Below are 23582 nucleotides of genomic sequence, written 5' to 3' on the forward strand. Positions count from 1 at the left end.
AATACTGAGCCTTGCGGCACACCACTTAGCACTTCAGTCCAAGTTGAAAAAGATCCACTAACCACAACGCGCTGCTCCCTATTATCTAACCAGTTTTTGACCCAAGTGCATATTGTGCTTCCTAGCCCTGATTCTTGTAGCTTGTAGATAAGTCTCATGTGTGGTACAGTGTCGAACGCTTTGGCAAAATCTAAAAAGATGACATCCACCTCTTTACCCTGATCTAGGCTTGCGCTTACTGTTTCATAAAAGCCAAGTAAGTTGGTTTGACGGGATCTGTCCTTCATAAACCCATGTTGATTCCTTTTAATGACCTTATTGACTTCAAGGAACTTCTGAATACTATCTCTTAGAATACCTTCCAATACTTTCCCCACTATAGATGTAAGACTAACCACTATAGATGTAAGACTAAGTAGTAGTAGTAGTAGCATCCTTATACATAATGTACCCACAGTAGTAGTAGCGTCCTTATACGTAGTGCACCCTCCAGTAGTAGAAGCTTCCTTATAAGTAATTCGCCCCCAGTAGTAGTACCGTCCTTATACATAATGCCCCCCCCCAGTAGTAGCGTCCTTATACGTAATGCCCCCCCAGTAGTAGTAGCGTCCTTACATGTAATGCCCTCCATTAGTAGCATCGTTATACGTAATGCCTCCCTCCCAGTAGTAGTAGCGTCCGTAAATGTAATGCCCCCCAGTAGTAGCGTCGCTATACGTAATGCCCCCCCAGTAGTAGCGTTGTTATACGTAATGCCCCCCCCCAGTCGTAGCGTCCTTACATGTAATGCCCCCCCAGCAGTAGCGTCCATAATGCGCGCGCACACAGACACACCTCACACATACACAACCCCACCATACACACACACACACATATATATATATATATATATATACACACCCACCATACACACACACACCCCAACCATAAACACTCCCACCATACACACTCACCATACACACACCCACATACATTTCTCTCTCACCCTCCACTTAAGTCTGGCTGGTTGCCACTGTAATTACTCTCCAGTCTCCTTCTGTACAGCATCCTGGTCTGTGTAGCTCCGCCTCCTCCCGGCCCATGTAGCTCCAGCCTCTTCTGTCCCTTGTAGCTCTGCCCCCTCCTCTGATCCGTACACAGCGCTGTCACACAGGGGAGGGGAGGAGGCTTTTCATGCTGCCAGCACCGCTGCCAGTGCCTGCCATACAGTGACAGGCACAGCAGCTGGCAGCAGGGGGGACAGGACGGCACAGCAGCAGGTAAGGGATGCAGAGCAGGGACAGTGCCTCTCCGTCCCAGCGCCTCCCTGCACTGCATCCCTTTGCTGAGCGGGTAGCGCTGGGCTTGGTGAGCATTCTCAAGTGACCAATATATGGGGATCATATCTATGACTCATATAAAATATATAGATAATTCTAATGACTTGTACAGTACAAGGAGGATTCATCTTCATGTTTATTTGTATTGGGCCACAGATTCCATTACACATGACATAGGGCCATATGCAATTGCGGTCAAATTGCCGCAAATGTCGAAAAACGGGGCATTTTCGACACAAAAAAATGATTCGACAATGCAATACAGTACTTTTCGACAAAAAAAACGGCCGTTTCAAATTCGACTTTTTGCAATTCGACAGTTGTCAAATTCGACATGTCTGCAATGGTAAAAATGCGGCTTTTCGACAAAAGTATATTGAAGAATGTCGATTCGACAACAGTGCTTTTGGACAGTCATTTCGTCAATTTCAGTCCGCCTCATTTTGCTGGCGGGATCTAATAAAATTTGTTAAAAACGTGTTTTTTTGTGTATTTTTTTGTTGCTAATAGCATATCTATTTATATTAGAAGGGATTATCTACTTGGTTTGTCTATTAGGAGCCACAAGTATTATTTAATATATTTTTTTAAAGAATTTTTTTTTTTTACTGACTAAAATAATATGGAGAGATCAGAGCATGTTTTTCAGTGGGAAGGGGTGGGAATTGGTTAAAAAATCAAGAAACCAGCACCGGGCTCAACTAGCTGGAGAGATAATGCCACAGCCGGGGGACACTTTTATACCGGTCCCTGCGGCCGTGGCATTAAATCCCCAACTAGTCACCCCTGGCCGGGGTACCCTGGAGGAGTGGGGACCCCTTAAATCAAGGGGTCCCCCCCTCCAGCCACCCAAGGGCCAGGGGTGAAGCCCGAGGCTGCCCCCCCCATCCAAGGGCGGCGGATGGGAGGCTGATAGCCAAGTGACAAAATAAAGAATATTGTTTTTTGTAGCAGAACTACAAGTCCCAGCAAGCCTCCCCCGCAAGCTGGTACTCGGAGAACCATAAGTACCAGCATGGTACACTGACACACACATACTTACCTATGTTGACACGCCGACTCAGTCCTCTTCTCCAGTAGAATCCATGGGGTACCTGTAAATAAAATTACCGCAAATGACCGCAAAGTTCCCACCATTGAATATAATGGAGCGGCATAGTGCTATGCGCCGCCTGACAGCTCAGACGCGCACAGCCAATCAGGAGAGTGCCATAACGTGGCGCTCCCTGATTGGCTGAAGGGATCCCTCTGTGACAGGAGTCATGGGGGGTCCGGCATTCGGGGAAAGGGGTCCCATGTGTAAACATGGGACCCCTTTCAGTGCGTGGATCGGGTTTCGCGTTTTATTATTTTGCCAAGTATGTGGATTACAAAGAAGAAGAGGACAGATCTACACTGGATTTTTGTGAGTATAATTTATTTACAGGTACCCCATGGATTCTACTGGAGAAGAGGACCGTGTCGGCGTGTCAACATAGGTAAGTATGTGTGTGTCGGTGTGCATGTATGTAATAAAGTTTTACTATCACGGTGTGTGTGTACTGTTTTTATTTGGGTATTTTCTTTGCAGTAGAACTGCAGGTACCAGCGGGCATGTTCCCCCCCCGCATGTTGGTACTTGTGGTTCTCCAATTACCAGCTTGCGGGGGAGGCTTGCTGGGACTTGTAGTTCTGCTACAAAAAAACAATATTCTTTATTTTGTCACTTGGCTATCAGCTTCCCATCCGCCGCCCTTGGATGGGGGGGACAGCCTCGGGCTTCACCCCTGGCCCTTGGGTGGCTGGAGGGGGGGACCCCTTGATTTAAGGGGTTCCCACTCCTCCAGGGTACCCCGGCCAGGGGTGATTAGTTGGGGATTTAATGCCACGGCCGCAGGGACCGGTATAAAAGTTTCCCCCGGCTGTGGCATTATCTCTCCAGCTAGTTGAGCCCGGTGCTGGTGTGAAAAATACGGGGGACCCCTACGTCTTTTGTCCCCCGTATTTTTTTGCACCAGGACCGGACGCAGAGCCCGGTGCTGGTTGTGAAAATACGGGGGATCTCCTGTCATTTTTTTCCCGTATTTTTACAACCAGGACCGGCTCAAAGAGCCCGAGGTTGGTTATGCTTAGGAGGGGGGACCCCACGCATTTTTTTTCTTGATTTTTTTAAACACTTTTGTGCCGTCCATGAAGTCGAATCCAGGACGCACACTATCGTCAATTGGTCCGTTTTTCGACAGCGGGACTGTCGAATCCGTTTTTTATTGAATATGTCGAATTCGGGTCCCGGCGGGAGGGTGTCTGACTGTCGAATTGTGTTGAATTTAAAAACAGTCGAATTCCAGACGGAATTCGACCGCAATTGCATATACCCCATAGTCTTTCGTACTTTTATCCCTGTCATTGTATTATTTCTGTACCCTGTGTGATTTATTCAGGTAATTGCATCGATGGATTTGTTATTCAGCTCTATATGATAGCTATCTGTATGACTATGTACATATATGTTATACAGCGGAATAACAAATGAATGGATTCAGTTACCTGAATAACTTACATTGTACAGTGACAACATAGGGCTACAGAGAATGGACAGACATGAGATATACATTACAGAACGTGACCCATAAGAAGTTACATTCTAGAGTGAGGGGGACCGAAAGACAATACTACTGAGACATTACTCTTAGTTATCCATGCATGTTTCTGAATGGTTGAAGACTATATGATTGAAGTGGCAAAAAGATGTTCATTCTTATCACAATGCATACTACGACCTTTATTTAGTTCTAACCCACTTATGAAGTCATAATGAGATGCAGAGAAACAAATATAGTGTATAGTGGCTTTACAATACAGCTTTTAAGTGAAGGCCCTCATACTGTAATTCCAGGTGGTATTGAAGTGCAGACCAATAAAATTTATGATGAGCTTATAGTGCAGCCCTCATCAAATCTCTGGTGGCTTTACTATACAGATATGGTGGCTTAACTGTCACTTCCATTCCCCTATGTGGGCTTAAACCTAACCCTTGTGCTTTGTTGTGATGCAGTCATATCCACTATACAGCTACAAGTACTGTGAGTGTAAGATAGTACTATCCATTTACATGTCAGTATGAGAGATCCTCCTGACACTCTGGTTGGTGAATGGCTAATGTGTTTGGAGCCATCTACTTGTTATGGCAGAATTCATCATATGCAGTAACTATGTGATCTCACCATTTATAGCCACACCTGATGCCCAAGAGGCAAACAGGGGATATGCCATGCATTTTATAGTTGTCATAATTGTAAAATCCAATTGTATCAGTGAAGGAGCATTCTCTGTCTTCTCCTGCAGACATGAACTGTTCTGTAGTAAGATCAGTTCATAATATTACTGGGTCCTTTCCTGGGGTCTAAAACCAACTTATCAACCAAATCACAGGAAGTTATATATAATATTTAATAGATAATTGTAGTTTAAAATTGTGTTTTTGAACAAGTTGTACAAAACATTTATGACATGAATGCAACAGTCTATGGAGTAAGCAAACATTTGAATGTCAAAACATTTTTAAGTGACTTTTTCCTGTTTAAAATAAGCAGATTAAAAATACTGAAAAAAAGTAAACTTTTTCTCATTATGTATTCGGGTGTGGTATGAAATGTCAACATTCATTATGTCGACACCACAATGTTGACATGGTCTGAATGTTAACCTTCAAGATGTCAACCTGTTCAGAATGCTAAATCTTGACAGTCCTAATTCAACCTAACCCTACCTTCGACCTATCCGTAGCCTAACCCTAACCACAGCCTAGTCCTATCTGCAGCCTAACCCTACCTGCAGCCTAACCCTACCTGCAGCCTAACCCTAACTGCAGCCTATCCCTAACTGCAGCCTATCCCTAACTGTAGCCTATCCCTAACTGCAGCCTAACCCTAACTGCAGCCTAACCCTACCTGCAGCATAACCCTTAGAGCCTATCCCTAACCGCAGCCTAACCCTAACCACAGCTTAACCCTAACCACAGCCTAACCCTAACAGCAGACTAACCCAACCTTCAGCCTAACTCTACCTTCAGCCTATCCCTAACTGCAGCCTAACCCTAACTGCAGCCTAACCCTAACTGCAGCCTAACCCTAACAACAGCCTAGTCCTAACTGCAGCCTAACCCTTAGATCCTAACCCTAACCGCAGCCTAACCCTAACCTCAGCCTAGCCCTACCTTCAGCTTACCCCTAACCGCAGTCTAACCCTACCTTCAGCCTAACCCTAACTGCAGCCTAACCGTAAATGCAGCCTAACCCTAACAGCAGCCTTACTCTACCTGCAGCCTAGTCCTAACTGCAGCATAACCCTAACCTCAGCCTAACCCTATCTGCAGCCTAACCCTAACCACAGTGTAACCCTAACCACAGTCTAACCCTACCTGCAGCCTAGCCTTAACCACAGCCTATCCCTAACCAAAGCCTAACCATACCTGCCGCGTAACCGCAGCCAAGCCTGATTGCAGTCTACACTAATTGCATCTTAACCCTAATCCTAATTTTACACCTTGACATTCTAGCTATCACCATTCATAATGTCAACATTTTGAACATGTCGATATAATGGTGTTGACATTTTGAATGTTAATATTCTAACTGTTGACATGCAGACTACGGACCTAATTCAGGTTGGATCGCAACCGCAAATAATGAGAAAAAGATGCGGCCTCATGCACAGTGCCCGTCCTGCGCATGCGCCCGCATTTTCACGCATTCGCCCATGATCACTGCGGCTGTGTGACATCACACGCAGTCGCCACGGTCGAGAACATGGCGGTGGGCCTCCTACTGGCGCAGCTAACCTGCGCCGGCAGGAGCCATCCTCAGTGTCTGCTAACGAGCAGAAATTGCAATGTGTTCACAATTTCTGCTTGCTGAATGGGGGGAGGCGCTGGTCAGCATGCTGGGCGGCCTTGCCCAGCGATGAGTGGCCCCCGGCATGCGATCCAAAGGATTGCAAATTCTTTGCAGTCCTTACTGAATTAGGCCCTACATCCCTTGTTTTCATGGTTTTGTCTGCACATCAATTCCCTATTATAACTTAACACCATCAACTAAAAACGTATATACTGATACAGGTTGAGTATCCCTTATCCAGAATGCTTGGGACCAGAGGTATTTTGGATATCGTATTTTTCGGTATTTTGGAATAATTGCATACCATAATGAGATATCATGGCGATGGGACCTAAATCTAAGCACAGAATGCATTTATGTTTCATATACACCTTATACACACAGCCTGAAGGTAATTTTAGCCAATATTTTGTATAACTTTGTGCATTAAACAAAGTGTGTCTACATTCACACAATTCATTTATGTTTCATATACGCCTTATACACACAGCCTGAGGGTCATTTAATACAATATTTTTAATAACTTTGTGTATTAAACAGTTTGTGTACATTGAGCCATCGAAAAACAAAGATTTCACTATCTCACTCTCACTCAAAAAAGTCCGTATTTCGGAATATTCCGTATTTCAGAATATTTGGATATGGGATACTCAACCTGTATAACCATTTTGATCCATCCCACTTGCACTAATAATTTGCCTTAAATATTTTCTTTTGTGTTTCCTTCATAGAAAACCCGGTACGAAGTTTATGTGAAACTCCTGAAAGAAGGAGGCAAGGAGCTGCTGGTCAGTGGTGAAAATGACAACGCTGGTCTGAAGAAATCTCATTCCAGTCCCTCTCTCACTCAAGATTCATCACCAGCCAGTGCCAAGGTGAAGCGCAACATTTCGGAGCGGAAGGATTACCGACCAGAGACGCCCAGCATCAAGCAGAAGGTCACTTAAACGGCATGGGCTAAGAATAAGCTGGAGTCAGTCAGCAAGAGCAGCAAATGTATTGCCCGTCACAATTGTTACTACTGTGGTTCATTTCAACAACAAAATGATTCTGTGACTGACTGGAGCTTGACAGCATTTTATCTTGCACATTCCTTTTTGCTGTTGACTGCTCACTGTGTCGTAGATGTCTTTGTTCCCAATCTGCAGAGTGTGGTATTTTGGCTTATGACACCCCATGTACTGCAGGTTCACATCAGTACTGAGAGGTTTAGCAAATAATGCGCCTTTATTCACAGGGGATAGATTTCTTGACAAAATAAAATGTGCCTGCCCCAGAACCCACCATTTTTCACCTTTGCTTAAATGAAATATGTTTAAGTTGTGCTATTGAATTAATTTTTACAGCAGGTAAAAGCAGGTCTTGGTTTACTGTAGTTGAGGTTATTTTTTTATTTATTACTTAGGACAGACACGCATTATACGTTAACAAAAGTCAGTGTTAGGTTTAAATACGTTTGGATATACTGACCACTACAGCGTCAAGTATATTGAATACTAAAACTTTATTGACACTAGCCTGATACATGGTTGAGCTTCTGCAGAATGGACCAGTGCAGAATCAGTAATAGCATTTTTGGTCATGGTAGTTAGTTTAATGCTGGACTGGATAGATATTCAACATTGAGTTTTTAATCTGCACAATACAAGTCATGTCTTTAAGGATTATTCAAGGCTAATTCAGTTTGTGAATGTACGGTACAGTTTTCATCTCACTCCTTAGCAAAGGTAAAATATGTAAGCCATTTGTGTTTCTTTGTTGATGTCTCAATTCCCATTTGGTTTAACTGCTACAATTCAGTTATGCAACATCTTTAAATTATTTAGTAGGCTTTATGGTTACAATAAATCCCAGCCTATCTAGAAATATACATTTGAATTCTTTTCCTAAACCCATAGCATAGTGTTCTGCCACTCAGTGTAAAAAAGGCATTTGGAAACCATTTGCTTTAAAAAAAATAATTGAACATTTCTGCTGCTAATTACAGTACATGACTGCTGTGCATTTTTATTTGCACTCCTGTTCATTTCATTCTCTAATAGATGTACTGTGTATCTAGTACAGATTACAAAGGAAGTTGTCATTTTCCAGCATGTTTTTTTTCTCACCATCTCAGTGCTTTGTAGTTCATACAAATGAGAGTATGCACAATCCAAAGGGTGTAATTACTGACAGATTTCACTGAGTAGAACATAGCTTCCCAAATACACAGCACATTTCATAGAATGATAACGGATAAAAGGCCAATGCTCCAACAGCTATATGACTTCTATTAGCTACACCTCCCTAAAAAATGAAAAAAGGTGGGGGTGATGTTGTGGCCCAGATCTGATCTTTATTTTGCAGCTGCTAAATGGGGTTTTCTATGTCATAGCTATGGCAGTATTTGCTGAATTGCTTGATTATGGTTAGTGAGGATTTACTTTTCTTAAAAAATTCTCAAAGATTTAAAAAACAAAAAACAAAACCCCAATGTCCTATATTTACTGCATCTCTTAACTGAATAATACATAACGCATGGACTGTTAATGGGCTTTAATGGCTGATTAATGGGGTTGTGTGCTAATCTGAGAGCATGCATCATGACTCAGAATTCTAAAAAACCTTTTTCAATAAGATCTTGATCACAAATGACTCCCCCCCCCCCCCTCCCCTCCCCCTTAGATACATGCAAGTCACTCTTAAACAGTAGACAGTACCAAAGTTATGTTTCACAAACAAGCACAAGGTAAGTCCAAAGGGTGCACTTACCGGATTATAGTACTCTCCAAATTCCTGTTTTTTAAGATAAATTATTAACGTCTCCGAGTCTATAGCTTTTTGATTCATGAAACATTGTTCTATTGCTAGGTAACTTAGCTAATAACATTCTGTTCTGGAGGTACAGTACACTTAATATGAATTTGCAAAGCAATGAGACAAATATATTAAACTATAGGTTAATTAATTACTTATGATAGTATACACTGTCATTGTCCCATTAACAACCTTAATGTAGCTTCTAATAACACATCCTATTGTATACATTTCACAGTCAAAAATAATTGTGTCCTCACTGCAGCAGAAAAGGGCCACGGCTACACAATAGTATGTATGTATGCTGTAATCACATGTAGGGGACGCTACCTCATATTTCCATAAGTGTGGGATAGCTGTCCTGACCCTCTTTATCTAATAGCATAGAAAAGAATTCAAAATGGAAGACAAGTAACTTGTAAACTAAAATTAACTACTAGTAATTAAATAGAAGGAACTCCTATTTACATGGCCTGTCTGTATCTGCCTATCAATCGTGTATACTACAAGAGATAGATAGATAGATAGATAGATAGATAGATAGATAGATAGATAGATAGATAGATAGATAGATAGATAGATAGCAGTATATAGGAGATATATAGGTCAAGTCACTTATTGAACTCTTCACCACCAAAAGGGCCTGATGGCAGATACTTACAGAAAAAGAAGCTGGTAACCTAAAGGCAATGGCTTATTCACATCCCATATGTGTATTACTCATTCTTATTTATTAATGTTACTTTTTTAACTTGTCTTTGTTGTGTTGCTTTTTATATGAAGGTACATGCATATATTCACAATGTACCAATATATTCTTAGAAATCAGTGTACAGTATTCATATTCTACACCCCATAGGGCTTAAATGAAGAACTGGTACAGCTACTTGTGACAATCTGTACTTCATTTAGGTGTCATATGTATATACATGTATATATGTTATGTGTGTGAGACAATTCCATGTTTGTAAAATAGGTACGATTCCTCAATAGTTTTACATTGAGGCTTATGTTGGTTTATGCATTGCTTGTTTATCCTGATTTTTCTACTTATTATTTTGTAATACTTTATATAGAAAACATCTGCAGCTTCATGATCATCTCATTGTATCTTACAGTTTCATTTTTATTTTTCTACAAATTAGAATTTGATTATTTAGTTTTTGGGGTTTTTTTGCATAGCAGAAAATTCTTCTGATTTACCACAGTGCACTAGTTTCATTTTTATTGTGTTTCCACAATGTATTGTGCAGTTATAAGGTCCACAGTCCATTAGTTACTGTGCTATACTGTACATATGACAGTGGAAGCAGCATTACATTTGATTGGACTTTTTACTTCTCTTTGCTGCATGATAATTGCAATTTGTGCCTAGCAAAGATCGTTGACATTGAGGCTTTGTGGTTACCATCATCAGCAGCTTAACAGTGGATGTATCTTCACAGCTTTCTTTTTTACTTATTTAAAAAAAGTATATATATTTATATTATTTGTAAGACAATTCTGCCATGCATTAGAAAATTTCCACACTTGTGTTAATGAGTAAATGCTGCAGAAACAATGCATGCCACTCTAGTATCTTCTCCGTACGTGCTAAGGCTTTGTAGGAAATGTAGGAAGAGTCATAGTAGTAGTCACACATCGCTTGCATTGGATTAGATAGAAGACAGAGACGAGCACAGAGGCTGGTATTTAAGAGAACAAACGTAATATGTAAGAGAACAAGAATCGCTTCTGTATCTAGTTTTATTTCATTCCATTCTCTACATAATTCCTTTTTATATTATTTTTGCCCATTAAATCATGCAATAGTTTCCTGAAAATATTTATCTAATTAATTAGTAGTAATGGTATTTTGCTGTATTTACTAAAAAAAATTACAAATGTGCAATAACCCACAGTTACCAATCAAAATGAACTTTGGTTAGTCTAGTGGCTTCTAATGGGTTGATATGGCTCATTGAACTTAAACACTTGTTTAGTCATTTTTGCAGTTGAGTTTAACCGTTGCACTGCTGGAAAGTGTCACAGTCTTAGGGATAAATGTACCGAAGCTTCTAAAATAGAGAATTGGTGTTTGGATGCTGTCTATCATTTTCTAAAAGGCAATAGAGAAATGATAGACAGCATCTGATTGGTTGCTATGGGCAACATCACCAATTCTCTGTTTTAGAAGAATTGTGTGTTGTAGGCCACTGAATGTCCCTGTAGCATGGCCTCTGATGTAAGAAAAGATGATTGTCTGACATAAATCATCTTCCTATTATAACATTAAAAAAAGAAGATGCAAGTTACTATTGGAAAATCATACAAACAATCATAAAGTAGCTACAGTATGACTGCAGTCCTATTGTTTCTGCAAATGTAAACTAAGGGGTCATTCCAATTACTCACTAAGGGTGCAAGTTGCCGTTTCAGCCATGTTGAAATGCCTGCAACGGCACCGCATCTCGCACCCCTTGCGGCCCACTCTCAGCTCGAATTCACACATTTTTAGTTCAGACTGCAGTAAAATATGTCATTTGCAGTGCTAACTCGCACCCCCGAATACATTGCTTGTAATTAGATTGACCCCTAAATATAAATGTTTCTGCTTTGTAGTTGAACAACACCACATAAGGCTGGCTAAGCATTGTGGGATATATATTATATCAACATAAGAAGTGTCAGAGTGTAATAAGTATATAAAGTAGTGGAAATATTGTTTACAAATATGCTATAGGTACTTATCTGATACAGTACTTAAAATGTAAGTTCTTCTTACTACATGCATTTTCTTTTTTGTGCAACTTCAGATACTGATGACTAGTTGTGTCATTTTTATCCGTGTGCTGACAGCACTGTTAATACAAAACTAGCACCAGTAAGACAGATAAGATATGAAGAAAAACGATATATTGATTCTCCTTCCTGCTTCCCGCATAACCTAAGTATCGGCTCATGTCTTCCAGCTTGGTTTGCTAAGATTAATGAGATCATCTATTAAGTCACCTTTTCAAAATTAATGTACACAATTTGTGCTGTTACTGATGGTTTTACAATATATGAGGTTGATGCAAAGAGACTCTTGTTCATTTTCTAAAGTCGCATATCTATTTTAAAACCGATTATGACATATAAGCTAACACTAAATGTTAGATGTGTGATTGAAAATTGGATCTACAGTAGCAACAGTTCAGTACATTGCACATTTACGAGATTAACATTCTTACGGTACTTAGAGTTCTTATTTGCTCATGAGTAATGTTAAATTATTTTAGTATATCTTTTTACAAGTTTTAAACAAGTACAATATCATAATGTTTTAAGTCTATAGGTATATTTACTAAGGTGTGAGTTTTTTTAGAAGTGGAGATGTTGCCCATAGCAACCAATCAGATTCCACTTAACATTTATCTAGCTGCTTCTAGAAGATAATAGCTAAAATCTGAATGGTTCCTATGGGCAACATCTCCACTTCTAAAAAACTCACAAACTTAGTAAATATACCCCTATCAGTGTGATTCAACTGTTTTACACAGCAGCTGTCACTCCCGGGTGCCCGGCAGAGCAATTCAATTGTTGCTCTGTTCAGGCACAAACAGCTGAGTGAAAAGTGTGCGGTTTGCCCAAACTGCACATTCCACGTTGCGCCCATTAGTTTAGTCAGATTTAACTGCTTTACGTGGCTAAACCCAGCCTAGTAATAATTATAGGGCACCCAAAACAAACATCTGCCCGTTAATTATCATGCCTAAAAAAAAAACCTGAATTCTGCCCTACGGTATATGCAAGCCTTACAGGGCTCTGACACAGTATATAGGTGAAGATGTATCAAACATTGGAGAGAGATACAGTATAGCAGTTGCCTAAACCAATCGGTCAACTTCACCAATACATTATATTAAAAGGAAAGAAAAATGTGTGCCGACACCATTTAAACAAAACAGAGTAATATCATTGTTTTACCTCATGGGCAAAGGAAGCATTGGGTGGCTTTTATAGAGTTAATGTATAAGGTGTGTTTCATATGTCTAAGGTGTTTCTTTAATATCCCAATCTTTATTTCTCATATTCAACTTATCTGTACTTTTATAGACTATAAAGTCCCTTTATTTTTTATGGAGAGGGGTGAAAAAAAAAAAGCAGAACTAAAGAACATTTCAGCTAATCATATAACACATTTCAGCAATAGCATGGCTGTGACTATTGTTTTTTTGGGAAATAGTACTTACCATTATTATAAATATAACACAACGTCATAGAGTATTGTAAATTTGCACTTACTAAGGATAAAATAACGCAGGTTAATAAGCTGTTGTTTGGATAAAACATGTCAGCCGAAATAACTTGTGATAGGCAAAATGTTGACACAGTCAAAATGTTGGAAGGCCACAGTCAACATATCATATCATAAGTGTTAGGGTTTTTAATTTCGACAATTGATTGTAGACATTCCAGAGTAAAAATTCTGATTTCTGACATTTTGTACCTATGGATATTTTCACTATTAACATTTCAAATCTGACTATTTGGGTTTTTTTACTCCAATTGAGCTTTTAAGAGGTAGCCAGATGCAGGCAACTGTGCCAGCTAACAGGATATATGGTGACACTTTGTTACTGACAGGCTCATTCTGGTTCACCTACTGCAAGTGGGAAAACATAGTGATCCTTGTTTACAAAGTGCACTTGTTGCACACTGGAAACTGCTTTAGGTCTGCCCAACCCACAGGAAGATATACGGATATTCTATGCTCTCTGGAGACTAGACTAGTAGGCCACTTAAGTGTGTGGGGAAGCATAAAAATCTAGATAGAGACTATGCAAATGTTGCACCAAAATCACACCCCCTACCACTTTAAAATGACCCCCTTTTAAATAACTTTTCCACAAAGCTCTTCATTTTAGTTTTGTTCATGGCTTAAAGTAATTATGGGAGGCAATGGATCTTAGGACTGTTATTATTACAGAAGACACTTTGGGCACGTGGCCATTTTACTCTTCTTAAATATGACTCTAGGCTTACATTTGGTTTAAAGGATATAGCTATATTTCCTTTCAGACAAGCTACAGTCGTAAGTGAAGGGTGCAGAGGTTCAAATATGTGAAATATATAATGATAAAATCATGGTACAGAATATGCTATGCAGTGGTACTAATCTGTATGGCTATTCATTAATTAGGTACACAACATTTTAATCCTAAAAAACCTAATGTTAAGATGACTGGTCTATCTTTAAATAGACTGGAGAGTTTGGGATTTGTTGGTTGTCTTTTCTGCTAAATAATTTAATTAGCTTTTAGATTGCCAGTAAACCCCATTAACTGTGAGACAGTGAGAATCCTAACAGGTAACAAAGTCAATTCACAAGATAGCTGTTGTTCTAAAACCATCTCTTCTCTGCTGAATTAGTTTCTAGCAGTTGTCACACCTTATAAAGTTCTCAGTATGTTATCATTCTTATTAAGTCTGAAAATCATGCCTGTTGTGTGGTGTATCCTGAATTTCAAGAATAGACCCAAAATATTTTCAGTGTTTGTTAATGGGAAAAAAGCTATTTAATACAGTCATCCAGTCCAAACAGTGCTATTGAGTGACATTTACTTTGCTTATGCATAAACAAGGAAAAAATAATGTGAGAATATAGTAATGGTTGCAGAATGTTTATAGATGGAAAATAAGTTTAAAAAAAGAAAAGAATGAATATGCAGCTCTAATTCACACCCTAGATTCTCAAGCTGTGGTATAAACAGGGCTGTTGAGACAGCAGTTGTGAAGGGGGTGTGGTCAAATCCAGGAGGCATGGCCACACCCCCTCCAGAAAACAATCATGGTAAATACTATGTGCAGTGTCAGGAAATGGTGCCATGTGCTGCAAAGGGGAACATTTGTCCCCTCAGCAGTTGATGCAGAGCCCCTACAAGAGGCCCCGAGCCTAGGTAATTAGTACCTGCTCCCACCTAGTCTCGATGCTCAAGGTGGTATATGTATCCCAAAGAGTCTATAAAGACAAAAACTTAAAAAGCAATGCATATGGATTGGTTGGTACAAATTTACTTGAGGGAATATTTTGCATTAATTTGTACATATTAAGGTATAGTTAGTATTGTGAAGTCATTTTAGAGGGTATATACTGTAGTAAACAGTTACCATCACAAGGGTGTACAGGTTGAAAGAAAAAAGTTGAAAAACACTGGTATATACAGATTGGATGGAGCTCATTTTCTTCTCAATAGAAATGCATTCTACCAAATCACTAGTTACCAGTGACATCACTAGGGCTCAAAGTCATTTACTAATGAAGTTAAACGCTGCATTTACATGAGACAATAAAATGGCTGCCTTCCAGATTAACTTTGCTAGAAGGAACAGAAATGGACATGTTATCCAGCTATTTGTTGTGGGCAAGTAGCTGACTTTTTGTAAACCTTAAAAGGAACTTAATATTCAAATGAAATAAACATTTATGAGTGATGAATTATAAATTAAAATTAGCATGTGATAGATGTCAATGTTGCTATAGCTGATACTGAGCATGTTTAATATCTGATGTGAAAGCTGTTGTGACTGAAAGAAGGGTGTTTTAGCTACTTTTTTTTAGTTATGATTTTTATTTCCATGTACAAATTGGGGGTCTACGTATCAAGGAATATATTCCACTGTTTCTTCCATATCTGCCTCTTATTGGCCAGGGTGGAGTCAGGATGGAGTGGGGACCTAGATGCATGGTGATGAGAGTCATCATTACTCTGGAACTTGTTGTGCAAGTCCTTCCCTGTGCTGAATCCTATTTCCTATCTCTGCTGTGTTTTTGAGCAGACCTGTATTACACTTAATACCTAAATATTACATATATATTCACTAAGCTCCAAAAACAGAGCACTAAAGCTCTATGTACATTAATACGTAGAGCTCATTATCTCCCATTTCATGTTATGGTAATTTTTCATGTAAATGTATATTTTAAATCCTATTTATTCTAAGTCCTGCGTATACAGTCGTTTTACATTCATGTATGGTAACACACAGAAAAATTTGTAGAGGTACAGTAAAACGAGATTCCTTTGAAAATTTAACCCATATTGCTGAGGAGTAGTATGACAATGCGCTACGGTGTATAATTGCAGTTGTAATAAAAGATTGGACTGAGTTGAAGCTAGCAGGAGAAAGTAATTCTCACACATCTTTCAATACATCACTGTTGACAGTTTTCTTGTGGCTGATTGCTTTGACTGGCCTTGTGAGACATGAAAATATAAGCTTGAATTCTGTGTTACAATATCGAGTTCTAGTCAAGTGCGTACATGACACGAGTGCAAAAAAGCTGTATGGAGCACTTTTTAAGAGCAAAATAATAATAATCTAGAGTATGACAATTTAAGAGTCATCTTGTAATTTATTACGTTTACATTTGCTTTCGTTTCAATTCAATTACATATGTATATTATTCCTGTAACCAAGTCATTCCAATTTGCTGCAAATTAGGTAATGACCCCCTCATATTTATAGAAGCTGTGATATAGTACATTTCTCTATTGTGTAAATGTTCTTTAAATATTCTGTTATTTTGTGTTTTTATAGGTTGGGATATTGTTGCTTTACAAAAATGAAATAAAAACTTAACAGCATCAAAAATGATTTTATGTAACGTAAGTCATCTAAATGAATGAAGGATCTAAATAAACAAATAAACACAGCGTGTATATGACATATGTATATGTACAAACTTTAGCAAGAAATAAAACAAATGTATTTCACCTGAAACATTGAATGTGTTGTCATTATGTATTTTTGCAAATAAATGTACAAATAATATGTATCTGTTTTTTAAATAAATGGGTGCAATCGTATTGTATTAGCCAACACCAAGTGGTATGGAACATTGTCAAAATGGTGAAAGCAAAAACAGGGTATCGACATTCCCTTGTCTTTCAACTCAGTCCTAACATTAACTACAGCATGGATGAGGTATTTATCAGATTTTAAAGGTACAGAAAACAGAATGGAGAGCACACTGGGCCAAAATGGTTTCTTTTGTTGTAGCCCTTTCACATAGCAAATGCCGAATCCCACCCCGGAATTGGAAATGGGTCCTTCCGGGGTGGGACACGGCATTGGACCCTAACAACTGGCTCCCTGACCCGGCAATGTGCCAGGTTTGGTTGGCATAGCGGCGGGGTTCAGAGCTGGCATCGGGGGCAGAGGTGGCGCTGGGAGATGAGCTCATCTCCGCGCCGTCTCCCTCTATATAGTAAACGAGTCCCAGGTCGCATCGACCCGGCAACCCGTTCACACTGCCCCTGACCCGGTATTCAACCCGGGAATAACACTGCTTTATTCCCAGGTTGAATTACCAGGTCAGGCATTCGCCATGGGCCCTTTCACACCGCACAGTGACCCGTGTTGACCCAGTAATATACCGGGTCGATACCGGGTTATTTGTGTGGTGTGAAAGGGGTATTAGAGTTCAAATGGCTGCAGAACTGCAAATAGGAGTTATGCAGATCAGCTTTCGGGAAGTCAGAGTTTGACAGATCATAGACATCTCTTACATAATACAGGGACACTGGGCAACATTTAAATGACGGTGGACAAAATCCCACTGTCGGGATCATGATAGCCAGGATCCCATCCGCCGGCATTTCATACTGATCCTATATATATATATATATATATATATATATCAAACAAACAGATCTGAGGGCGCTTACATGTATGGTACTGTTTTGATAATATTAGGGCTAAAACACACTACCCGGCTTTTGCCGGCCGAGAAAAAGCCGGACGGCTTTTTCCCGTGCCGGCATTGTAGTTAACAGTGTGAGGGGTAGGGTCCCTTCACACTGCGCGGCCCCGGCCCGGCTGCCGGGTTGCAGCCGGGTCTCACCACTGGAAGGTCCGGCTACCGGGCGGGCGCCGGGCCATCTTTGGAGCCAGTAAACCGTGTGTGTGAAGGGGAGCTTTCACACACAACGTTTTTTTCTGAAGCCGTGTCTGATGCTGCGCATGCGCACAGCATCACACACGGCTCAAAGCCGTCCTGTGTGACAGACACTGCCGGTTTCTCCCGGATGGCAAAAAGCCGGACAAAGTTTGTCCGGCTTTTTGCCATCCGGGAAAAAACGGAGTGTGTGTTACAGCCCTTAGTACATCAGTTTAAAACAAAACGATTTTCAATTACATAGAATAAAATGTATAAAAATAAATAATAAATAATAAAAGTACAGAATAAAACATAGTACGTCTTTGTGATTTTACAGAGGACGTCTTCGGATATATCCGGTTTTACATTCAGTTTTTAGTGTATTTCTTTGTTGAAGCATAGGATACAGAAGTAGAACAATAGATCGACCCTTATAGATATGATAGATAGATACATGCATAATACATACAAACATATACATACTGCTTTTGTGTGTACTAGGTAAAGATATTCCTTACCTATGTGGTGGTTTCTCTGCAACGTGGAAGCTCTGAAGAAATTGATCTTCCCTGGGCAGACAGTGTCTTCAGTTTGCATTCACTACTCATGTAAAACAGGAGATCACTTAAATGCCTGTTTGTGTAGGACTGTAACCAATGTCATCATGTCTCGCGTGCTGAGTATCTCCTTCACGTGCCCCTTCACCCTCCACGTGCCCTCACCCTCCACGTCTGTGTCACTCCAGACACTTGCCCTGTGTGCCCTCCACCCCTACCGGTGCCTTTCCAGCCACATGCTTTCTGTGTCCCCTCTAGCCCCCTGTGTTTTTCCAGCCACATGCCCTCTGTGTTATTCAAGCCTTCTGCCCCATGTATCACCTCCAGACCTCTGTTTTTCCTGGCAACTGTTGCATGATCAAACCATTATATTATGTTATCCATGTATCATTTAAAGCTAGTGAGTGGCTAGGCATGATCCTAGCCATATAGTACAGTATGTATAACATAAATTGCTAGCATGTGCTCTTTTTGCAGGATTTCTCCATGAATTAGGAAATAACTTGCTGGCTTGAAAGGTGAACCAGGACCTTAATGCGGTTATAACATTTCTGCTTTTAGGAAATCCAGGGGCAAACGCAGGATTTAGTAAGGGGGGTTTCCACGTGTAGTGTGTGCATATAATATATATATATATATATATATAGTTGTCCGGTACCTTCCGATGTAAATTTAAAGTAGATTGCAATGACAATGGCACTCAAGGTCATACAAGAAACGTGATATTAAATGTTTCTAAGTTTTTTTGTTTTTTTTTAATTATCTTCAGGAATCCAAACAATAAAAAGGTTTTACCTTAAATGTGAATGTATGTGAAAATATGTAAATGTATTTAGCATTTAATATTACGTTTCTTGTATGACTGTGAGTATATATATATATATATATATATATATACACAGTATATATATATACACAGTATATATATATATATATATATATATATTTATATAAACCAGTGGCGCACGCAGGGGGTTACCTGGAATACCTGGAAACCCCTGCTGATGAGACAATTTTTTTTTTTGAGACTGAGACAGCAGTGTCTCCATCTCAGTAAAAGCCACGACCGCGTACTGTAGCTGCTGCAGAAGCATAAAGCAGAGGACTATGAGTGTCCATGGGGAGCTGCTGGCTGTGCATGCTTAGCCACAGCAGCTCTCTCCGTATTCACTCACACTGCCGTCCATCTGCTCCCGCCTCCCAGTCCCAGCCCCTGGTATGTATAAAATATACAGTACTGTATGTACTGTATATGAAGTTTGTGTGTACGTATGTATGTGTGTTTGTATGCATAATTTAATGTGTGTGCTCTATGTACAGTAAGTATATATACACAGTAAATATATATATATATATATATATACATACACTATATATAGTAGGTTGCAATGGCGGCGGAACTCACAGCAGCCACAGTACGTGGTCGCGATTGCGACTTTTACAGAGACGGAGACACTGCTGTCTCCATCTCAAAAATAAAAAAAGTGTCTCATCAGCGGGTGCTTCCAGGTACTTGGAAACCCCTCCTGCGTGCTCCACTGAAATCCATATTATTGTTGAGGCTTTTAATAACGTTATCTGCTAGCATAGGGTTCTCCTTTTCTGTGCTGATTAAGGATATAACTGAAAGCAGAAAAAGGGAAGACTGATAATGGTTGGGAGCAATTCTAATCTCTATTATATACTGAAGCTCTCAGAGATTATTTTGGTTGGAACACACTGAAAACCCCCAAATAAGGTTTATAATTATGAGATACGACTAGACAGTTATTTTTTTCCCTGTCTCTGTGACCAAAGCTAGGAACACATCTGAAAGATTTGACAAATGATCCTAGCGACTAGACAATTATGTGAGCTAATAAACGATCTATAGAACAGTCAGTTTGGAGCGTACACACTAGCGATTATCATTCTGTGCAGAACAATTGTCTGTCCCTAAGATTGTCTAACACTGATATCCCGTCTAGGTTTACACTGTGTTTTCATGGTGGCAATGAACATACAGGAAGAGGAATCACAATATTCACCCATTACAATATTGATCTATCGTATCAGTCTATACAGATATATATTGTGTAGTTATCATGTTTGAGCTTGTTAGTAGGTAAGTATATACAGTATCATACTTACCTACTTCGTTAGTCTCCTCTCTGTGGCTGCGGGGAACTACCCCAGAAATCGGGAGCCTCTCACATCTTCCGGGAGGGTCGGCAAGCATGTTATATTAATATCTGCTACTGGACTTACACAATTGATGCTGTTTAACTCTGGACAAAGGACTGGCTACTAAGGAGAAAGTCCATTTCCCATGCAGTATGCTCCTGTTACATAACATGTGTGAGAACAATCCTTATGATTACAGGAATTTTCTTAGAATGGATGACCTCACATTTATTGAGCTGCTGCAACTGGTCACTCCGTACATCTAATGGCGTATCTAGAATGGGTGCAGGGTGTGTGGGGAATATTGGACCCTGGGTCCAGTGGGGCCCACACTGCACACCCTGTGCCCATGTTCTTTAATATTTACCTCCGCATAGTCCCATGGCAGCAGTGGTAGCTGCCATTTTCCTAATGAGCAGTAGCAAAATAAACATGTAAATGACCATAGCCCCATTTTCCCAGAGACCTGCGCATGCAAAGTATCAGAGTCTATTCACTTGTGTTTTCAGCTAGTGAGGAGAAGGTCCGGATGTAGACTGCACACAGGCCCACTCCTCATTTAGGGCCTGATTCAAAGGTGGACGCTAACTGAATGCAGTTGCGTTAATATTTGGTACTGGGCATGCACAACTTATTTTGAAAACTCAGAGTGTACGCACAAAGGCGCTGTTGTGTATGGAAGTGCTGGCATTAGAGATGGAGAGGCAAACAAATGGGTGTTCCTGGGTGTTGTCTGTGAGGTGGTCTGAAGGTAGCGCAAAAAATGCCATCTTGAGGGCATGTAAGGGAAGTGCTGTGTACATGTCACTGCAGGGAGTCTCTGTTACACACAGAGCCAATTCCTCAGACAGAGACACTGTGCCTGCCAGGTGCATCTATTGTTGCTGTATGTGATGGTGCACCGATAGTGGACTGTCTGAAACCACCAAGAATGAAAAAAATTATTTGTGAATCCCCGGTAAATGGCGCACTAAAAGCAGCCCGCAAACTGATTCACCACAGTTGAACCTCACCGCAGGTTCCAGTACTAGTACAGGTTAGATAAAAATTTGTAGGACTCAAGATAGTAGGCGCTTATTCTAACAAAAAAATGTGTAATACTCAACAATACGTCCCTGAGGAATGTAGATGGACTAAATCTCCACACAGCAACGTCGGCAATCTTCTTTCTTCCTTTACAAAATTCTCTCCTCCCAAGCAGATATTTAGCATAAAAAAAGAGTAATGTATATATGTGTAATAAAGTTTTGATTATAAATAAGTCTCTCTTATTAACATCCACATTCACATGGAGAGGACGAGATTCATCCACCGAAGAGGCGTACCCCAACTCACTTTCCAACCAGTAGGTTTAAACCCATAAAGGTATCTTTTTATCCACCACTGTGTCAGAAAACATCAATTTGGTGATGAACCCCCTTTGCCAGAAAGATAAGTGTACCACACTCACACAAATGAGGTTTGATAGAAGCACATAAAGGTTTCTTTTATACTTTAGTTGGTGAATATGAAGCATTCCCTATTCACGGGAAGAGTGGTTATATTCAAACGCATCTGGGTTTCTCTTGAAGGCCAAATGTGTAAGTTGTTACATCATGTCATACTCGTATACAGTTTATCCCAGAGAGAGCACCAGGCAGAATTTCAACCACGATGAGTCCACATAAAAAGTGTATTGCTTTATTAAAAAAACGCCCCACACATTTGGGGTATGGCACCAAACAACAAGAAAAAGCTATAAAATATGCAGAGTCTAAAAGATGTTATAGTAGTATGACTCATGCATAAAAACAGAATCCAAATTTACAATCGCATAAACAATCCAATAATGCCAAAAAAACTCTCAGCTGAGAGTGTGGACCTTTCACTATACCATCTAGGTATGACTGACATTCATTTTCTTTTTAAAAACCGTTTGTTTTTTACAATATTGGATTGTTTATGCGATTGTAAATTTGGATTCTGTTTATATGCATGAGTCATACTACTATAACATCTTTTAGACTCTGCATATTTTATAGCTTTTTCTTGTTGTTTGGTGCCATACCCCAAATATTTGTGCAGTCTCTGCACAGCCCAGGACTTACTCTTCCAGAGCGATGATCGGGGCCGGAGCTGATGTCAGAAACACTCCCTTTAAATGCCTGGTCCCTCCTGCGTTTCTCTGGACACTCCTTAAAAACGGTCAGTTGCCACCCACGAACGGCCTCTTCCTGTCAGTCACCTTGCGATTGCCCGTGCGATCGCTTTTCTCGCACCATTCCGTCACTGCCGCTGATCCCCGACGCTGTGGACTGACGCGCCTGTGCATTGCATGTACAGTTCAGACCTGATCGCAGGCTGTACGAAAATGCAGCCTAGTGATCAGGTCTGAATTAGGCCCTACATGCGCTGGGTCTGATCATACCTGAGATGGGCTAAGCTGTCATCCAGGTGCTTAAAAAACAATATTTATGGTGAGTGCACTTTTTTTGCCAGTACTGTATGTACTTAGAAATGCTATTAAAATCTCAAAGGACAGCTCTCCTGATAAGAGGTGTCCTTTCCAATAGAAGGACATCTGGGTTTATGACCCGGGAGCCCTTCTGCGCATACACAGAGTCACTGAGAAGAAGCTGGCATTTTGATGTCACTCCTCGGAGGGTGACACTAGGGAGCAGCTTGCACTCAGTAGTGCCAAGGGGGGAGGGAGATGGAGTAGGGCTGGTACTTTTTACCCAGGCCTGATGGAGGGGCCCAGCCTGGACCCAAATCGCCATCCCTCCTTACCTGGCAGCACCAGCTCTTCTCCTCAGCCCAGCACATGCTGCTGTGTCGACAATGTCTAGCTAAACAGTCAATATGTCGATCATATGGTGTTGAGCTATTGACTTATCTAAACACTGACTGTCTATACATTGGAAGCCATGCTAAACTCTCTTAGAGTGAACAATGAAGGGAGTGCAGCTTAAGTTCATCAAAGATTTGT

The 23582-nt window shown here is 40.3% G+C and overlaps 1 protein-coding gene across 7 annotated transcripts in view; it reads left to right on the plus strand.

Annotated features, from left to right (window-relative positions):
* Window positions 1-16735, plus strand: part of PSD3 (pleckstrin and Sec7 domain containing 3) — a 1004314-nt gene extending 987579 nt beyond the window's left edge. For all 7 annotated transcript variants that reach the window (XM_063919992.1, XM_063919993.1, XM_063919994.1 and 4 more), the window contains one exon: window positions 6925-16735. In XM_063919992.1, coding sequence (XP_063776062.1) covers window positions 6925-7140 — 216 coding nt within the window. In that variant the 3' untranslated portion in view covers window positions 7141-16735. The remainder of the gene's footprint in view (window positions 1-6924) is intronic.
* The last annotated feature ends 6847 nt before the right edge of the window (window positions 16736-23582 follow it).

This window comes from Pseudophryne corroboree, chromosome 1 (assembly GCF_028390025.1).
Source record: "Pseudophryne corroboree isolate aPseCor3 chromosome 1, aPseCor3.hap2, whole genome shotgun sequence".
Taxonomy (NCBI): domain Eukaryota; kingdom Metazoa; phylum Chordata; class Amphibia; order Anura; family Myobatrachidae; genus Pseudophryne; species Pseudophryne corroboree.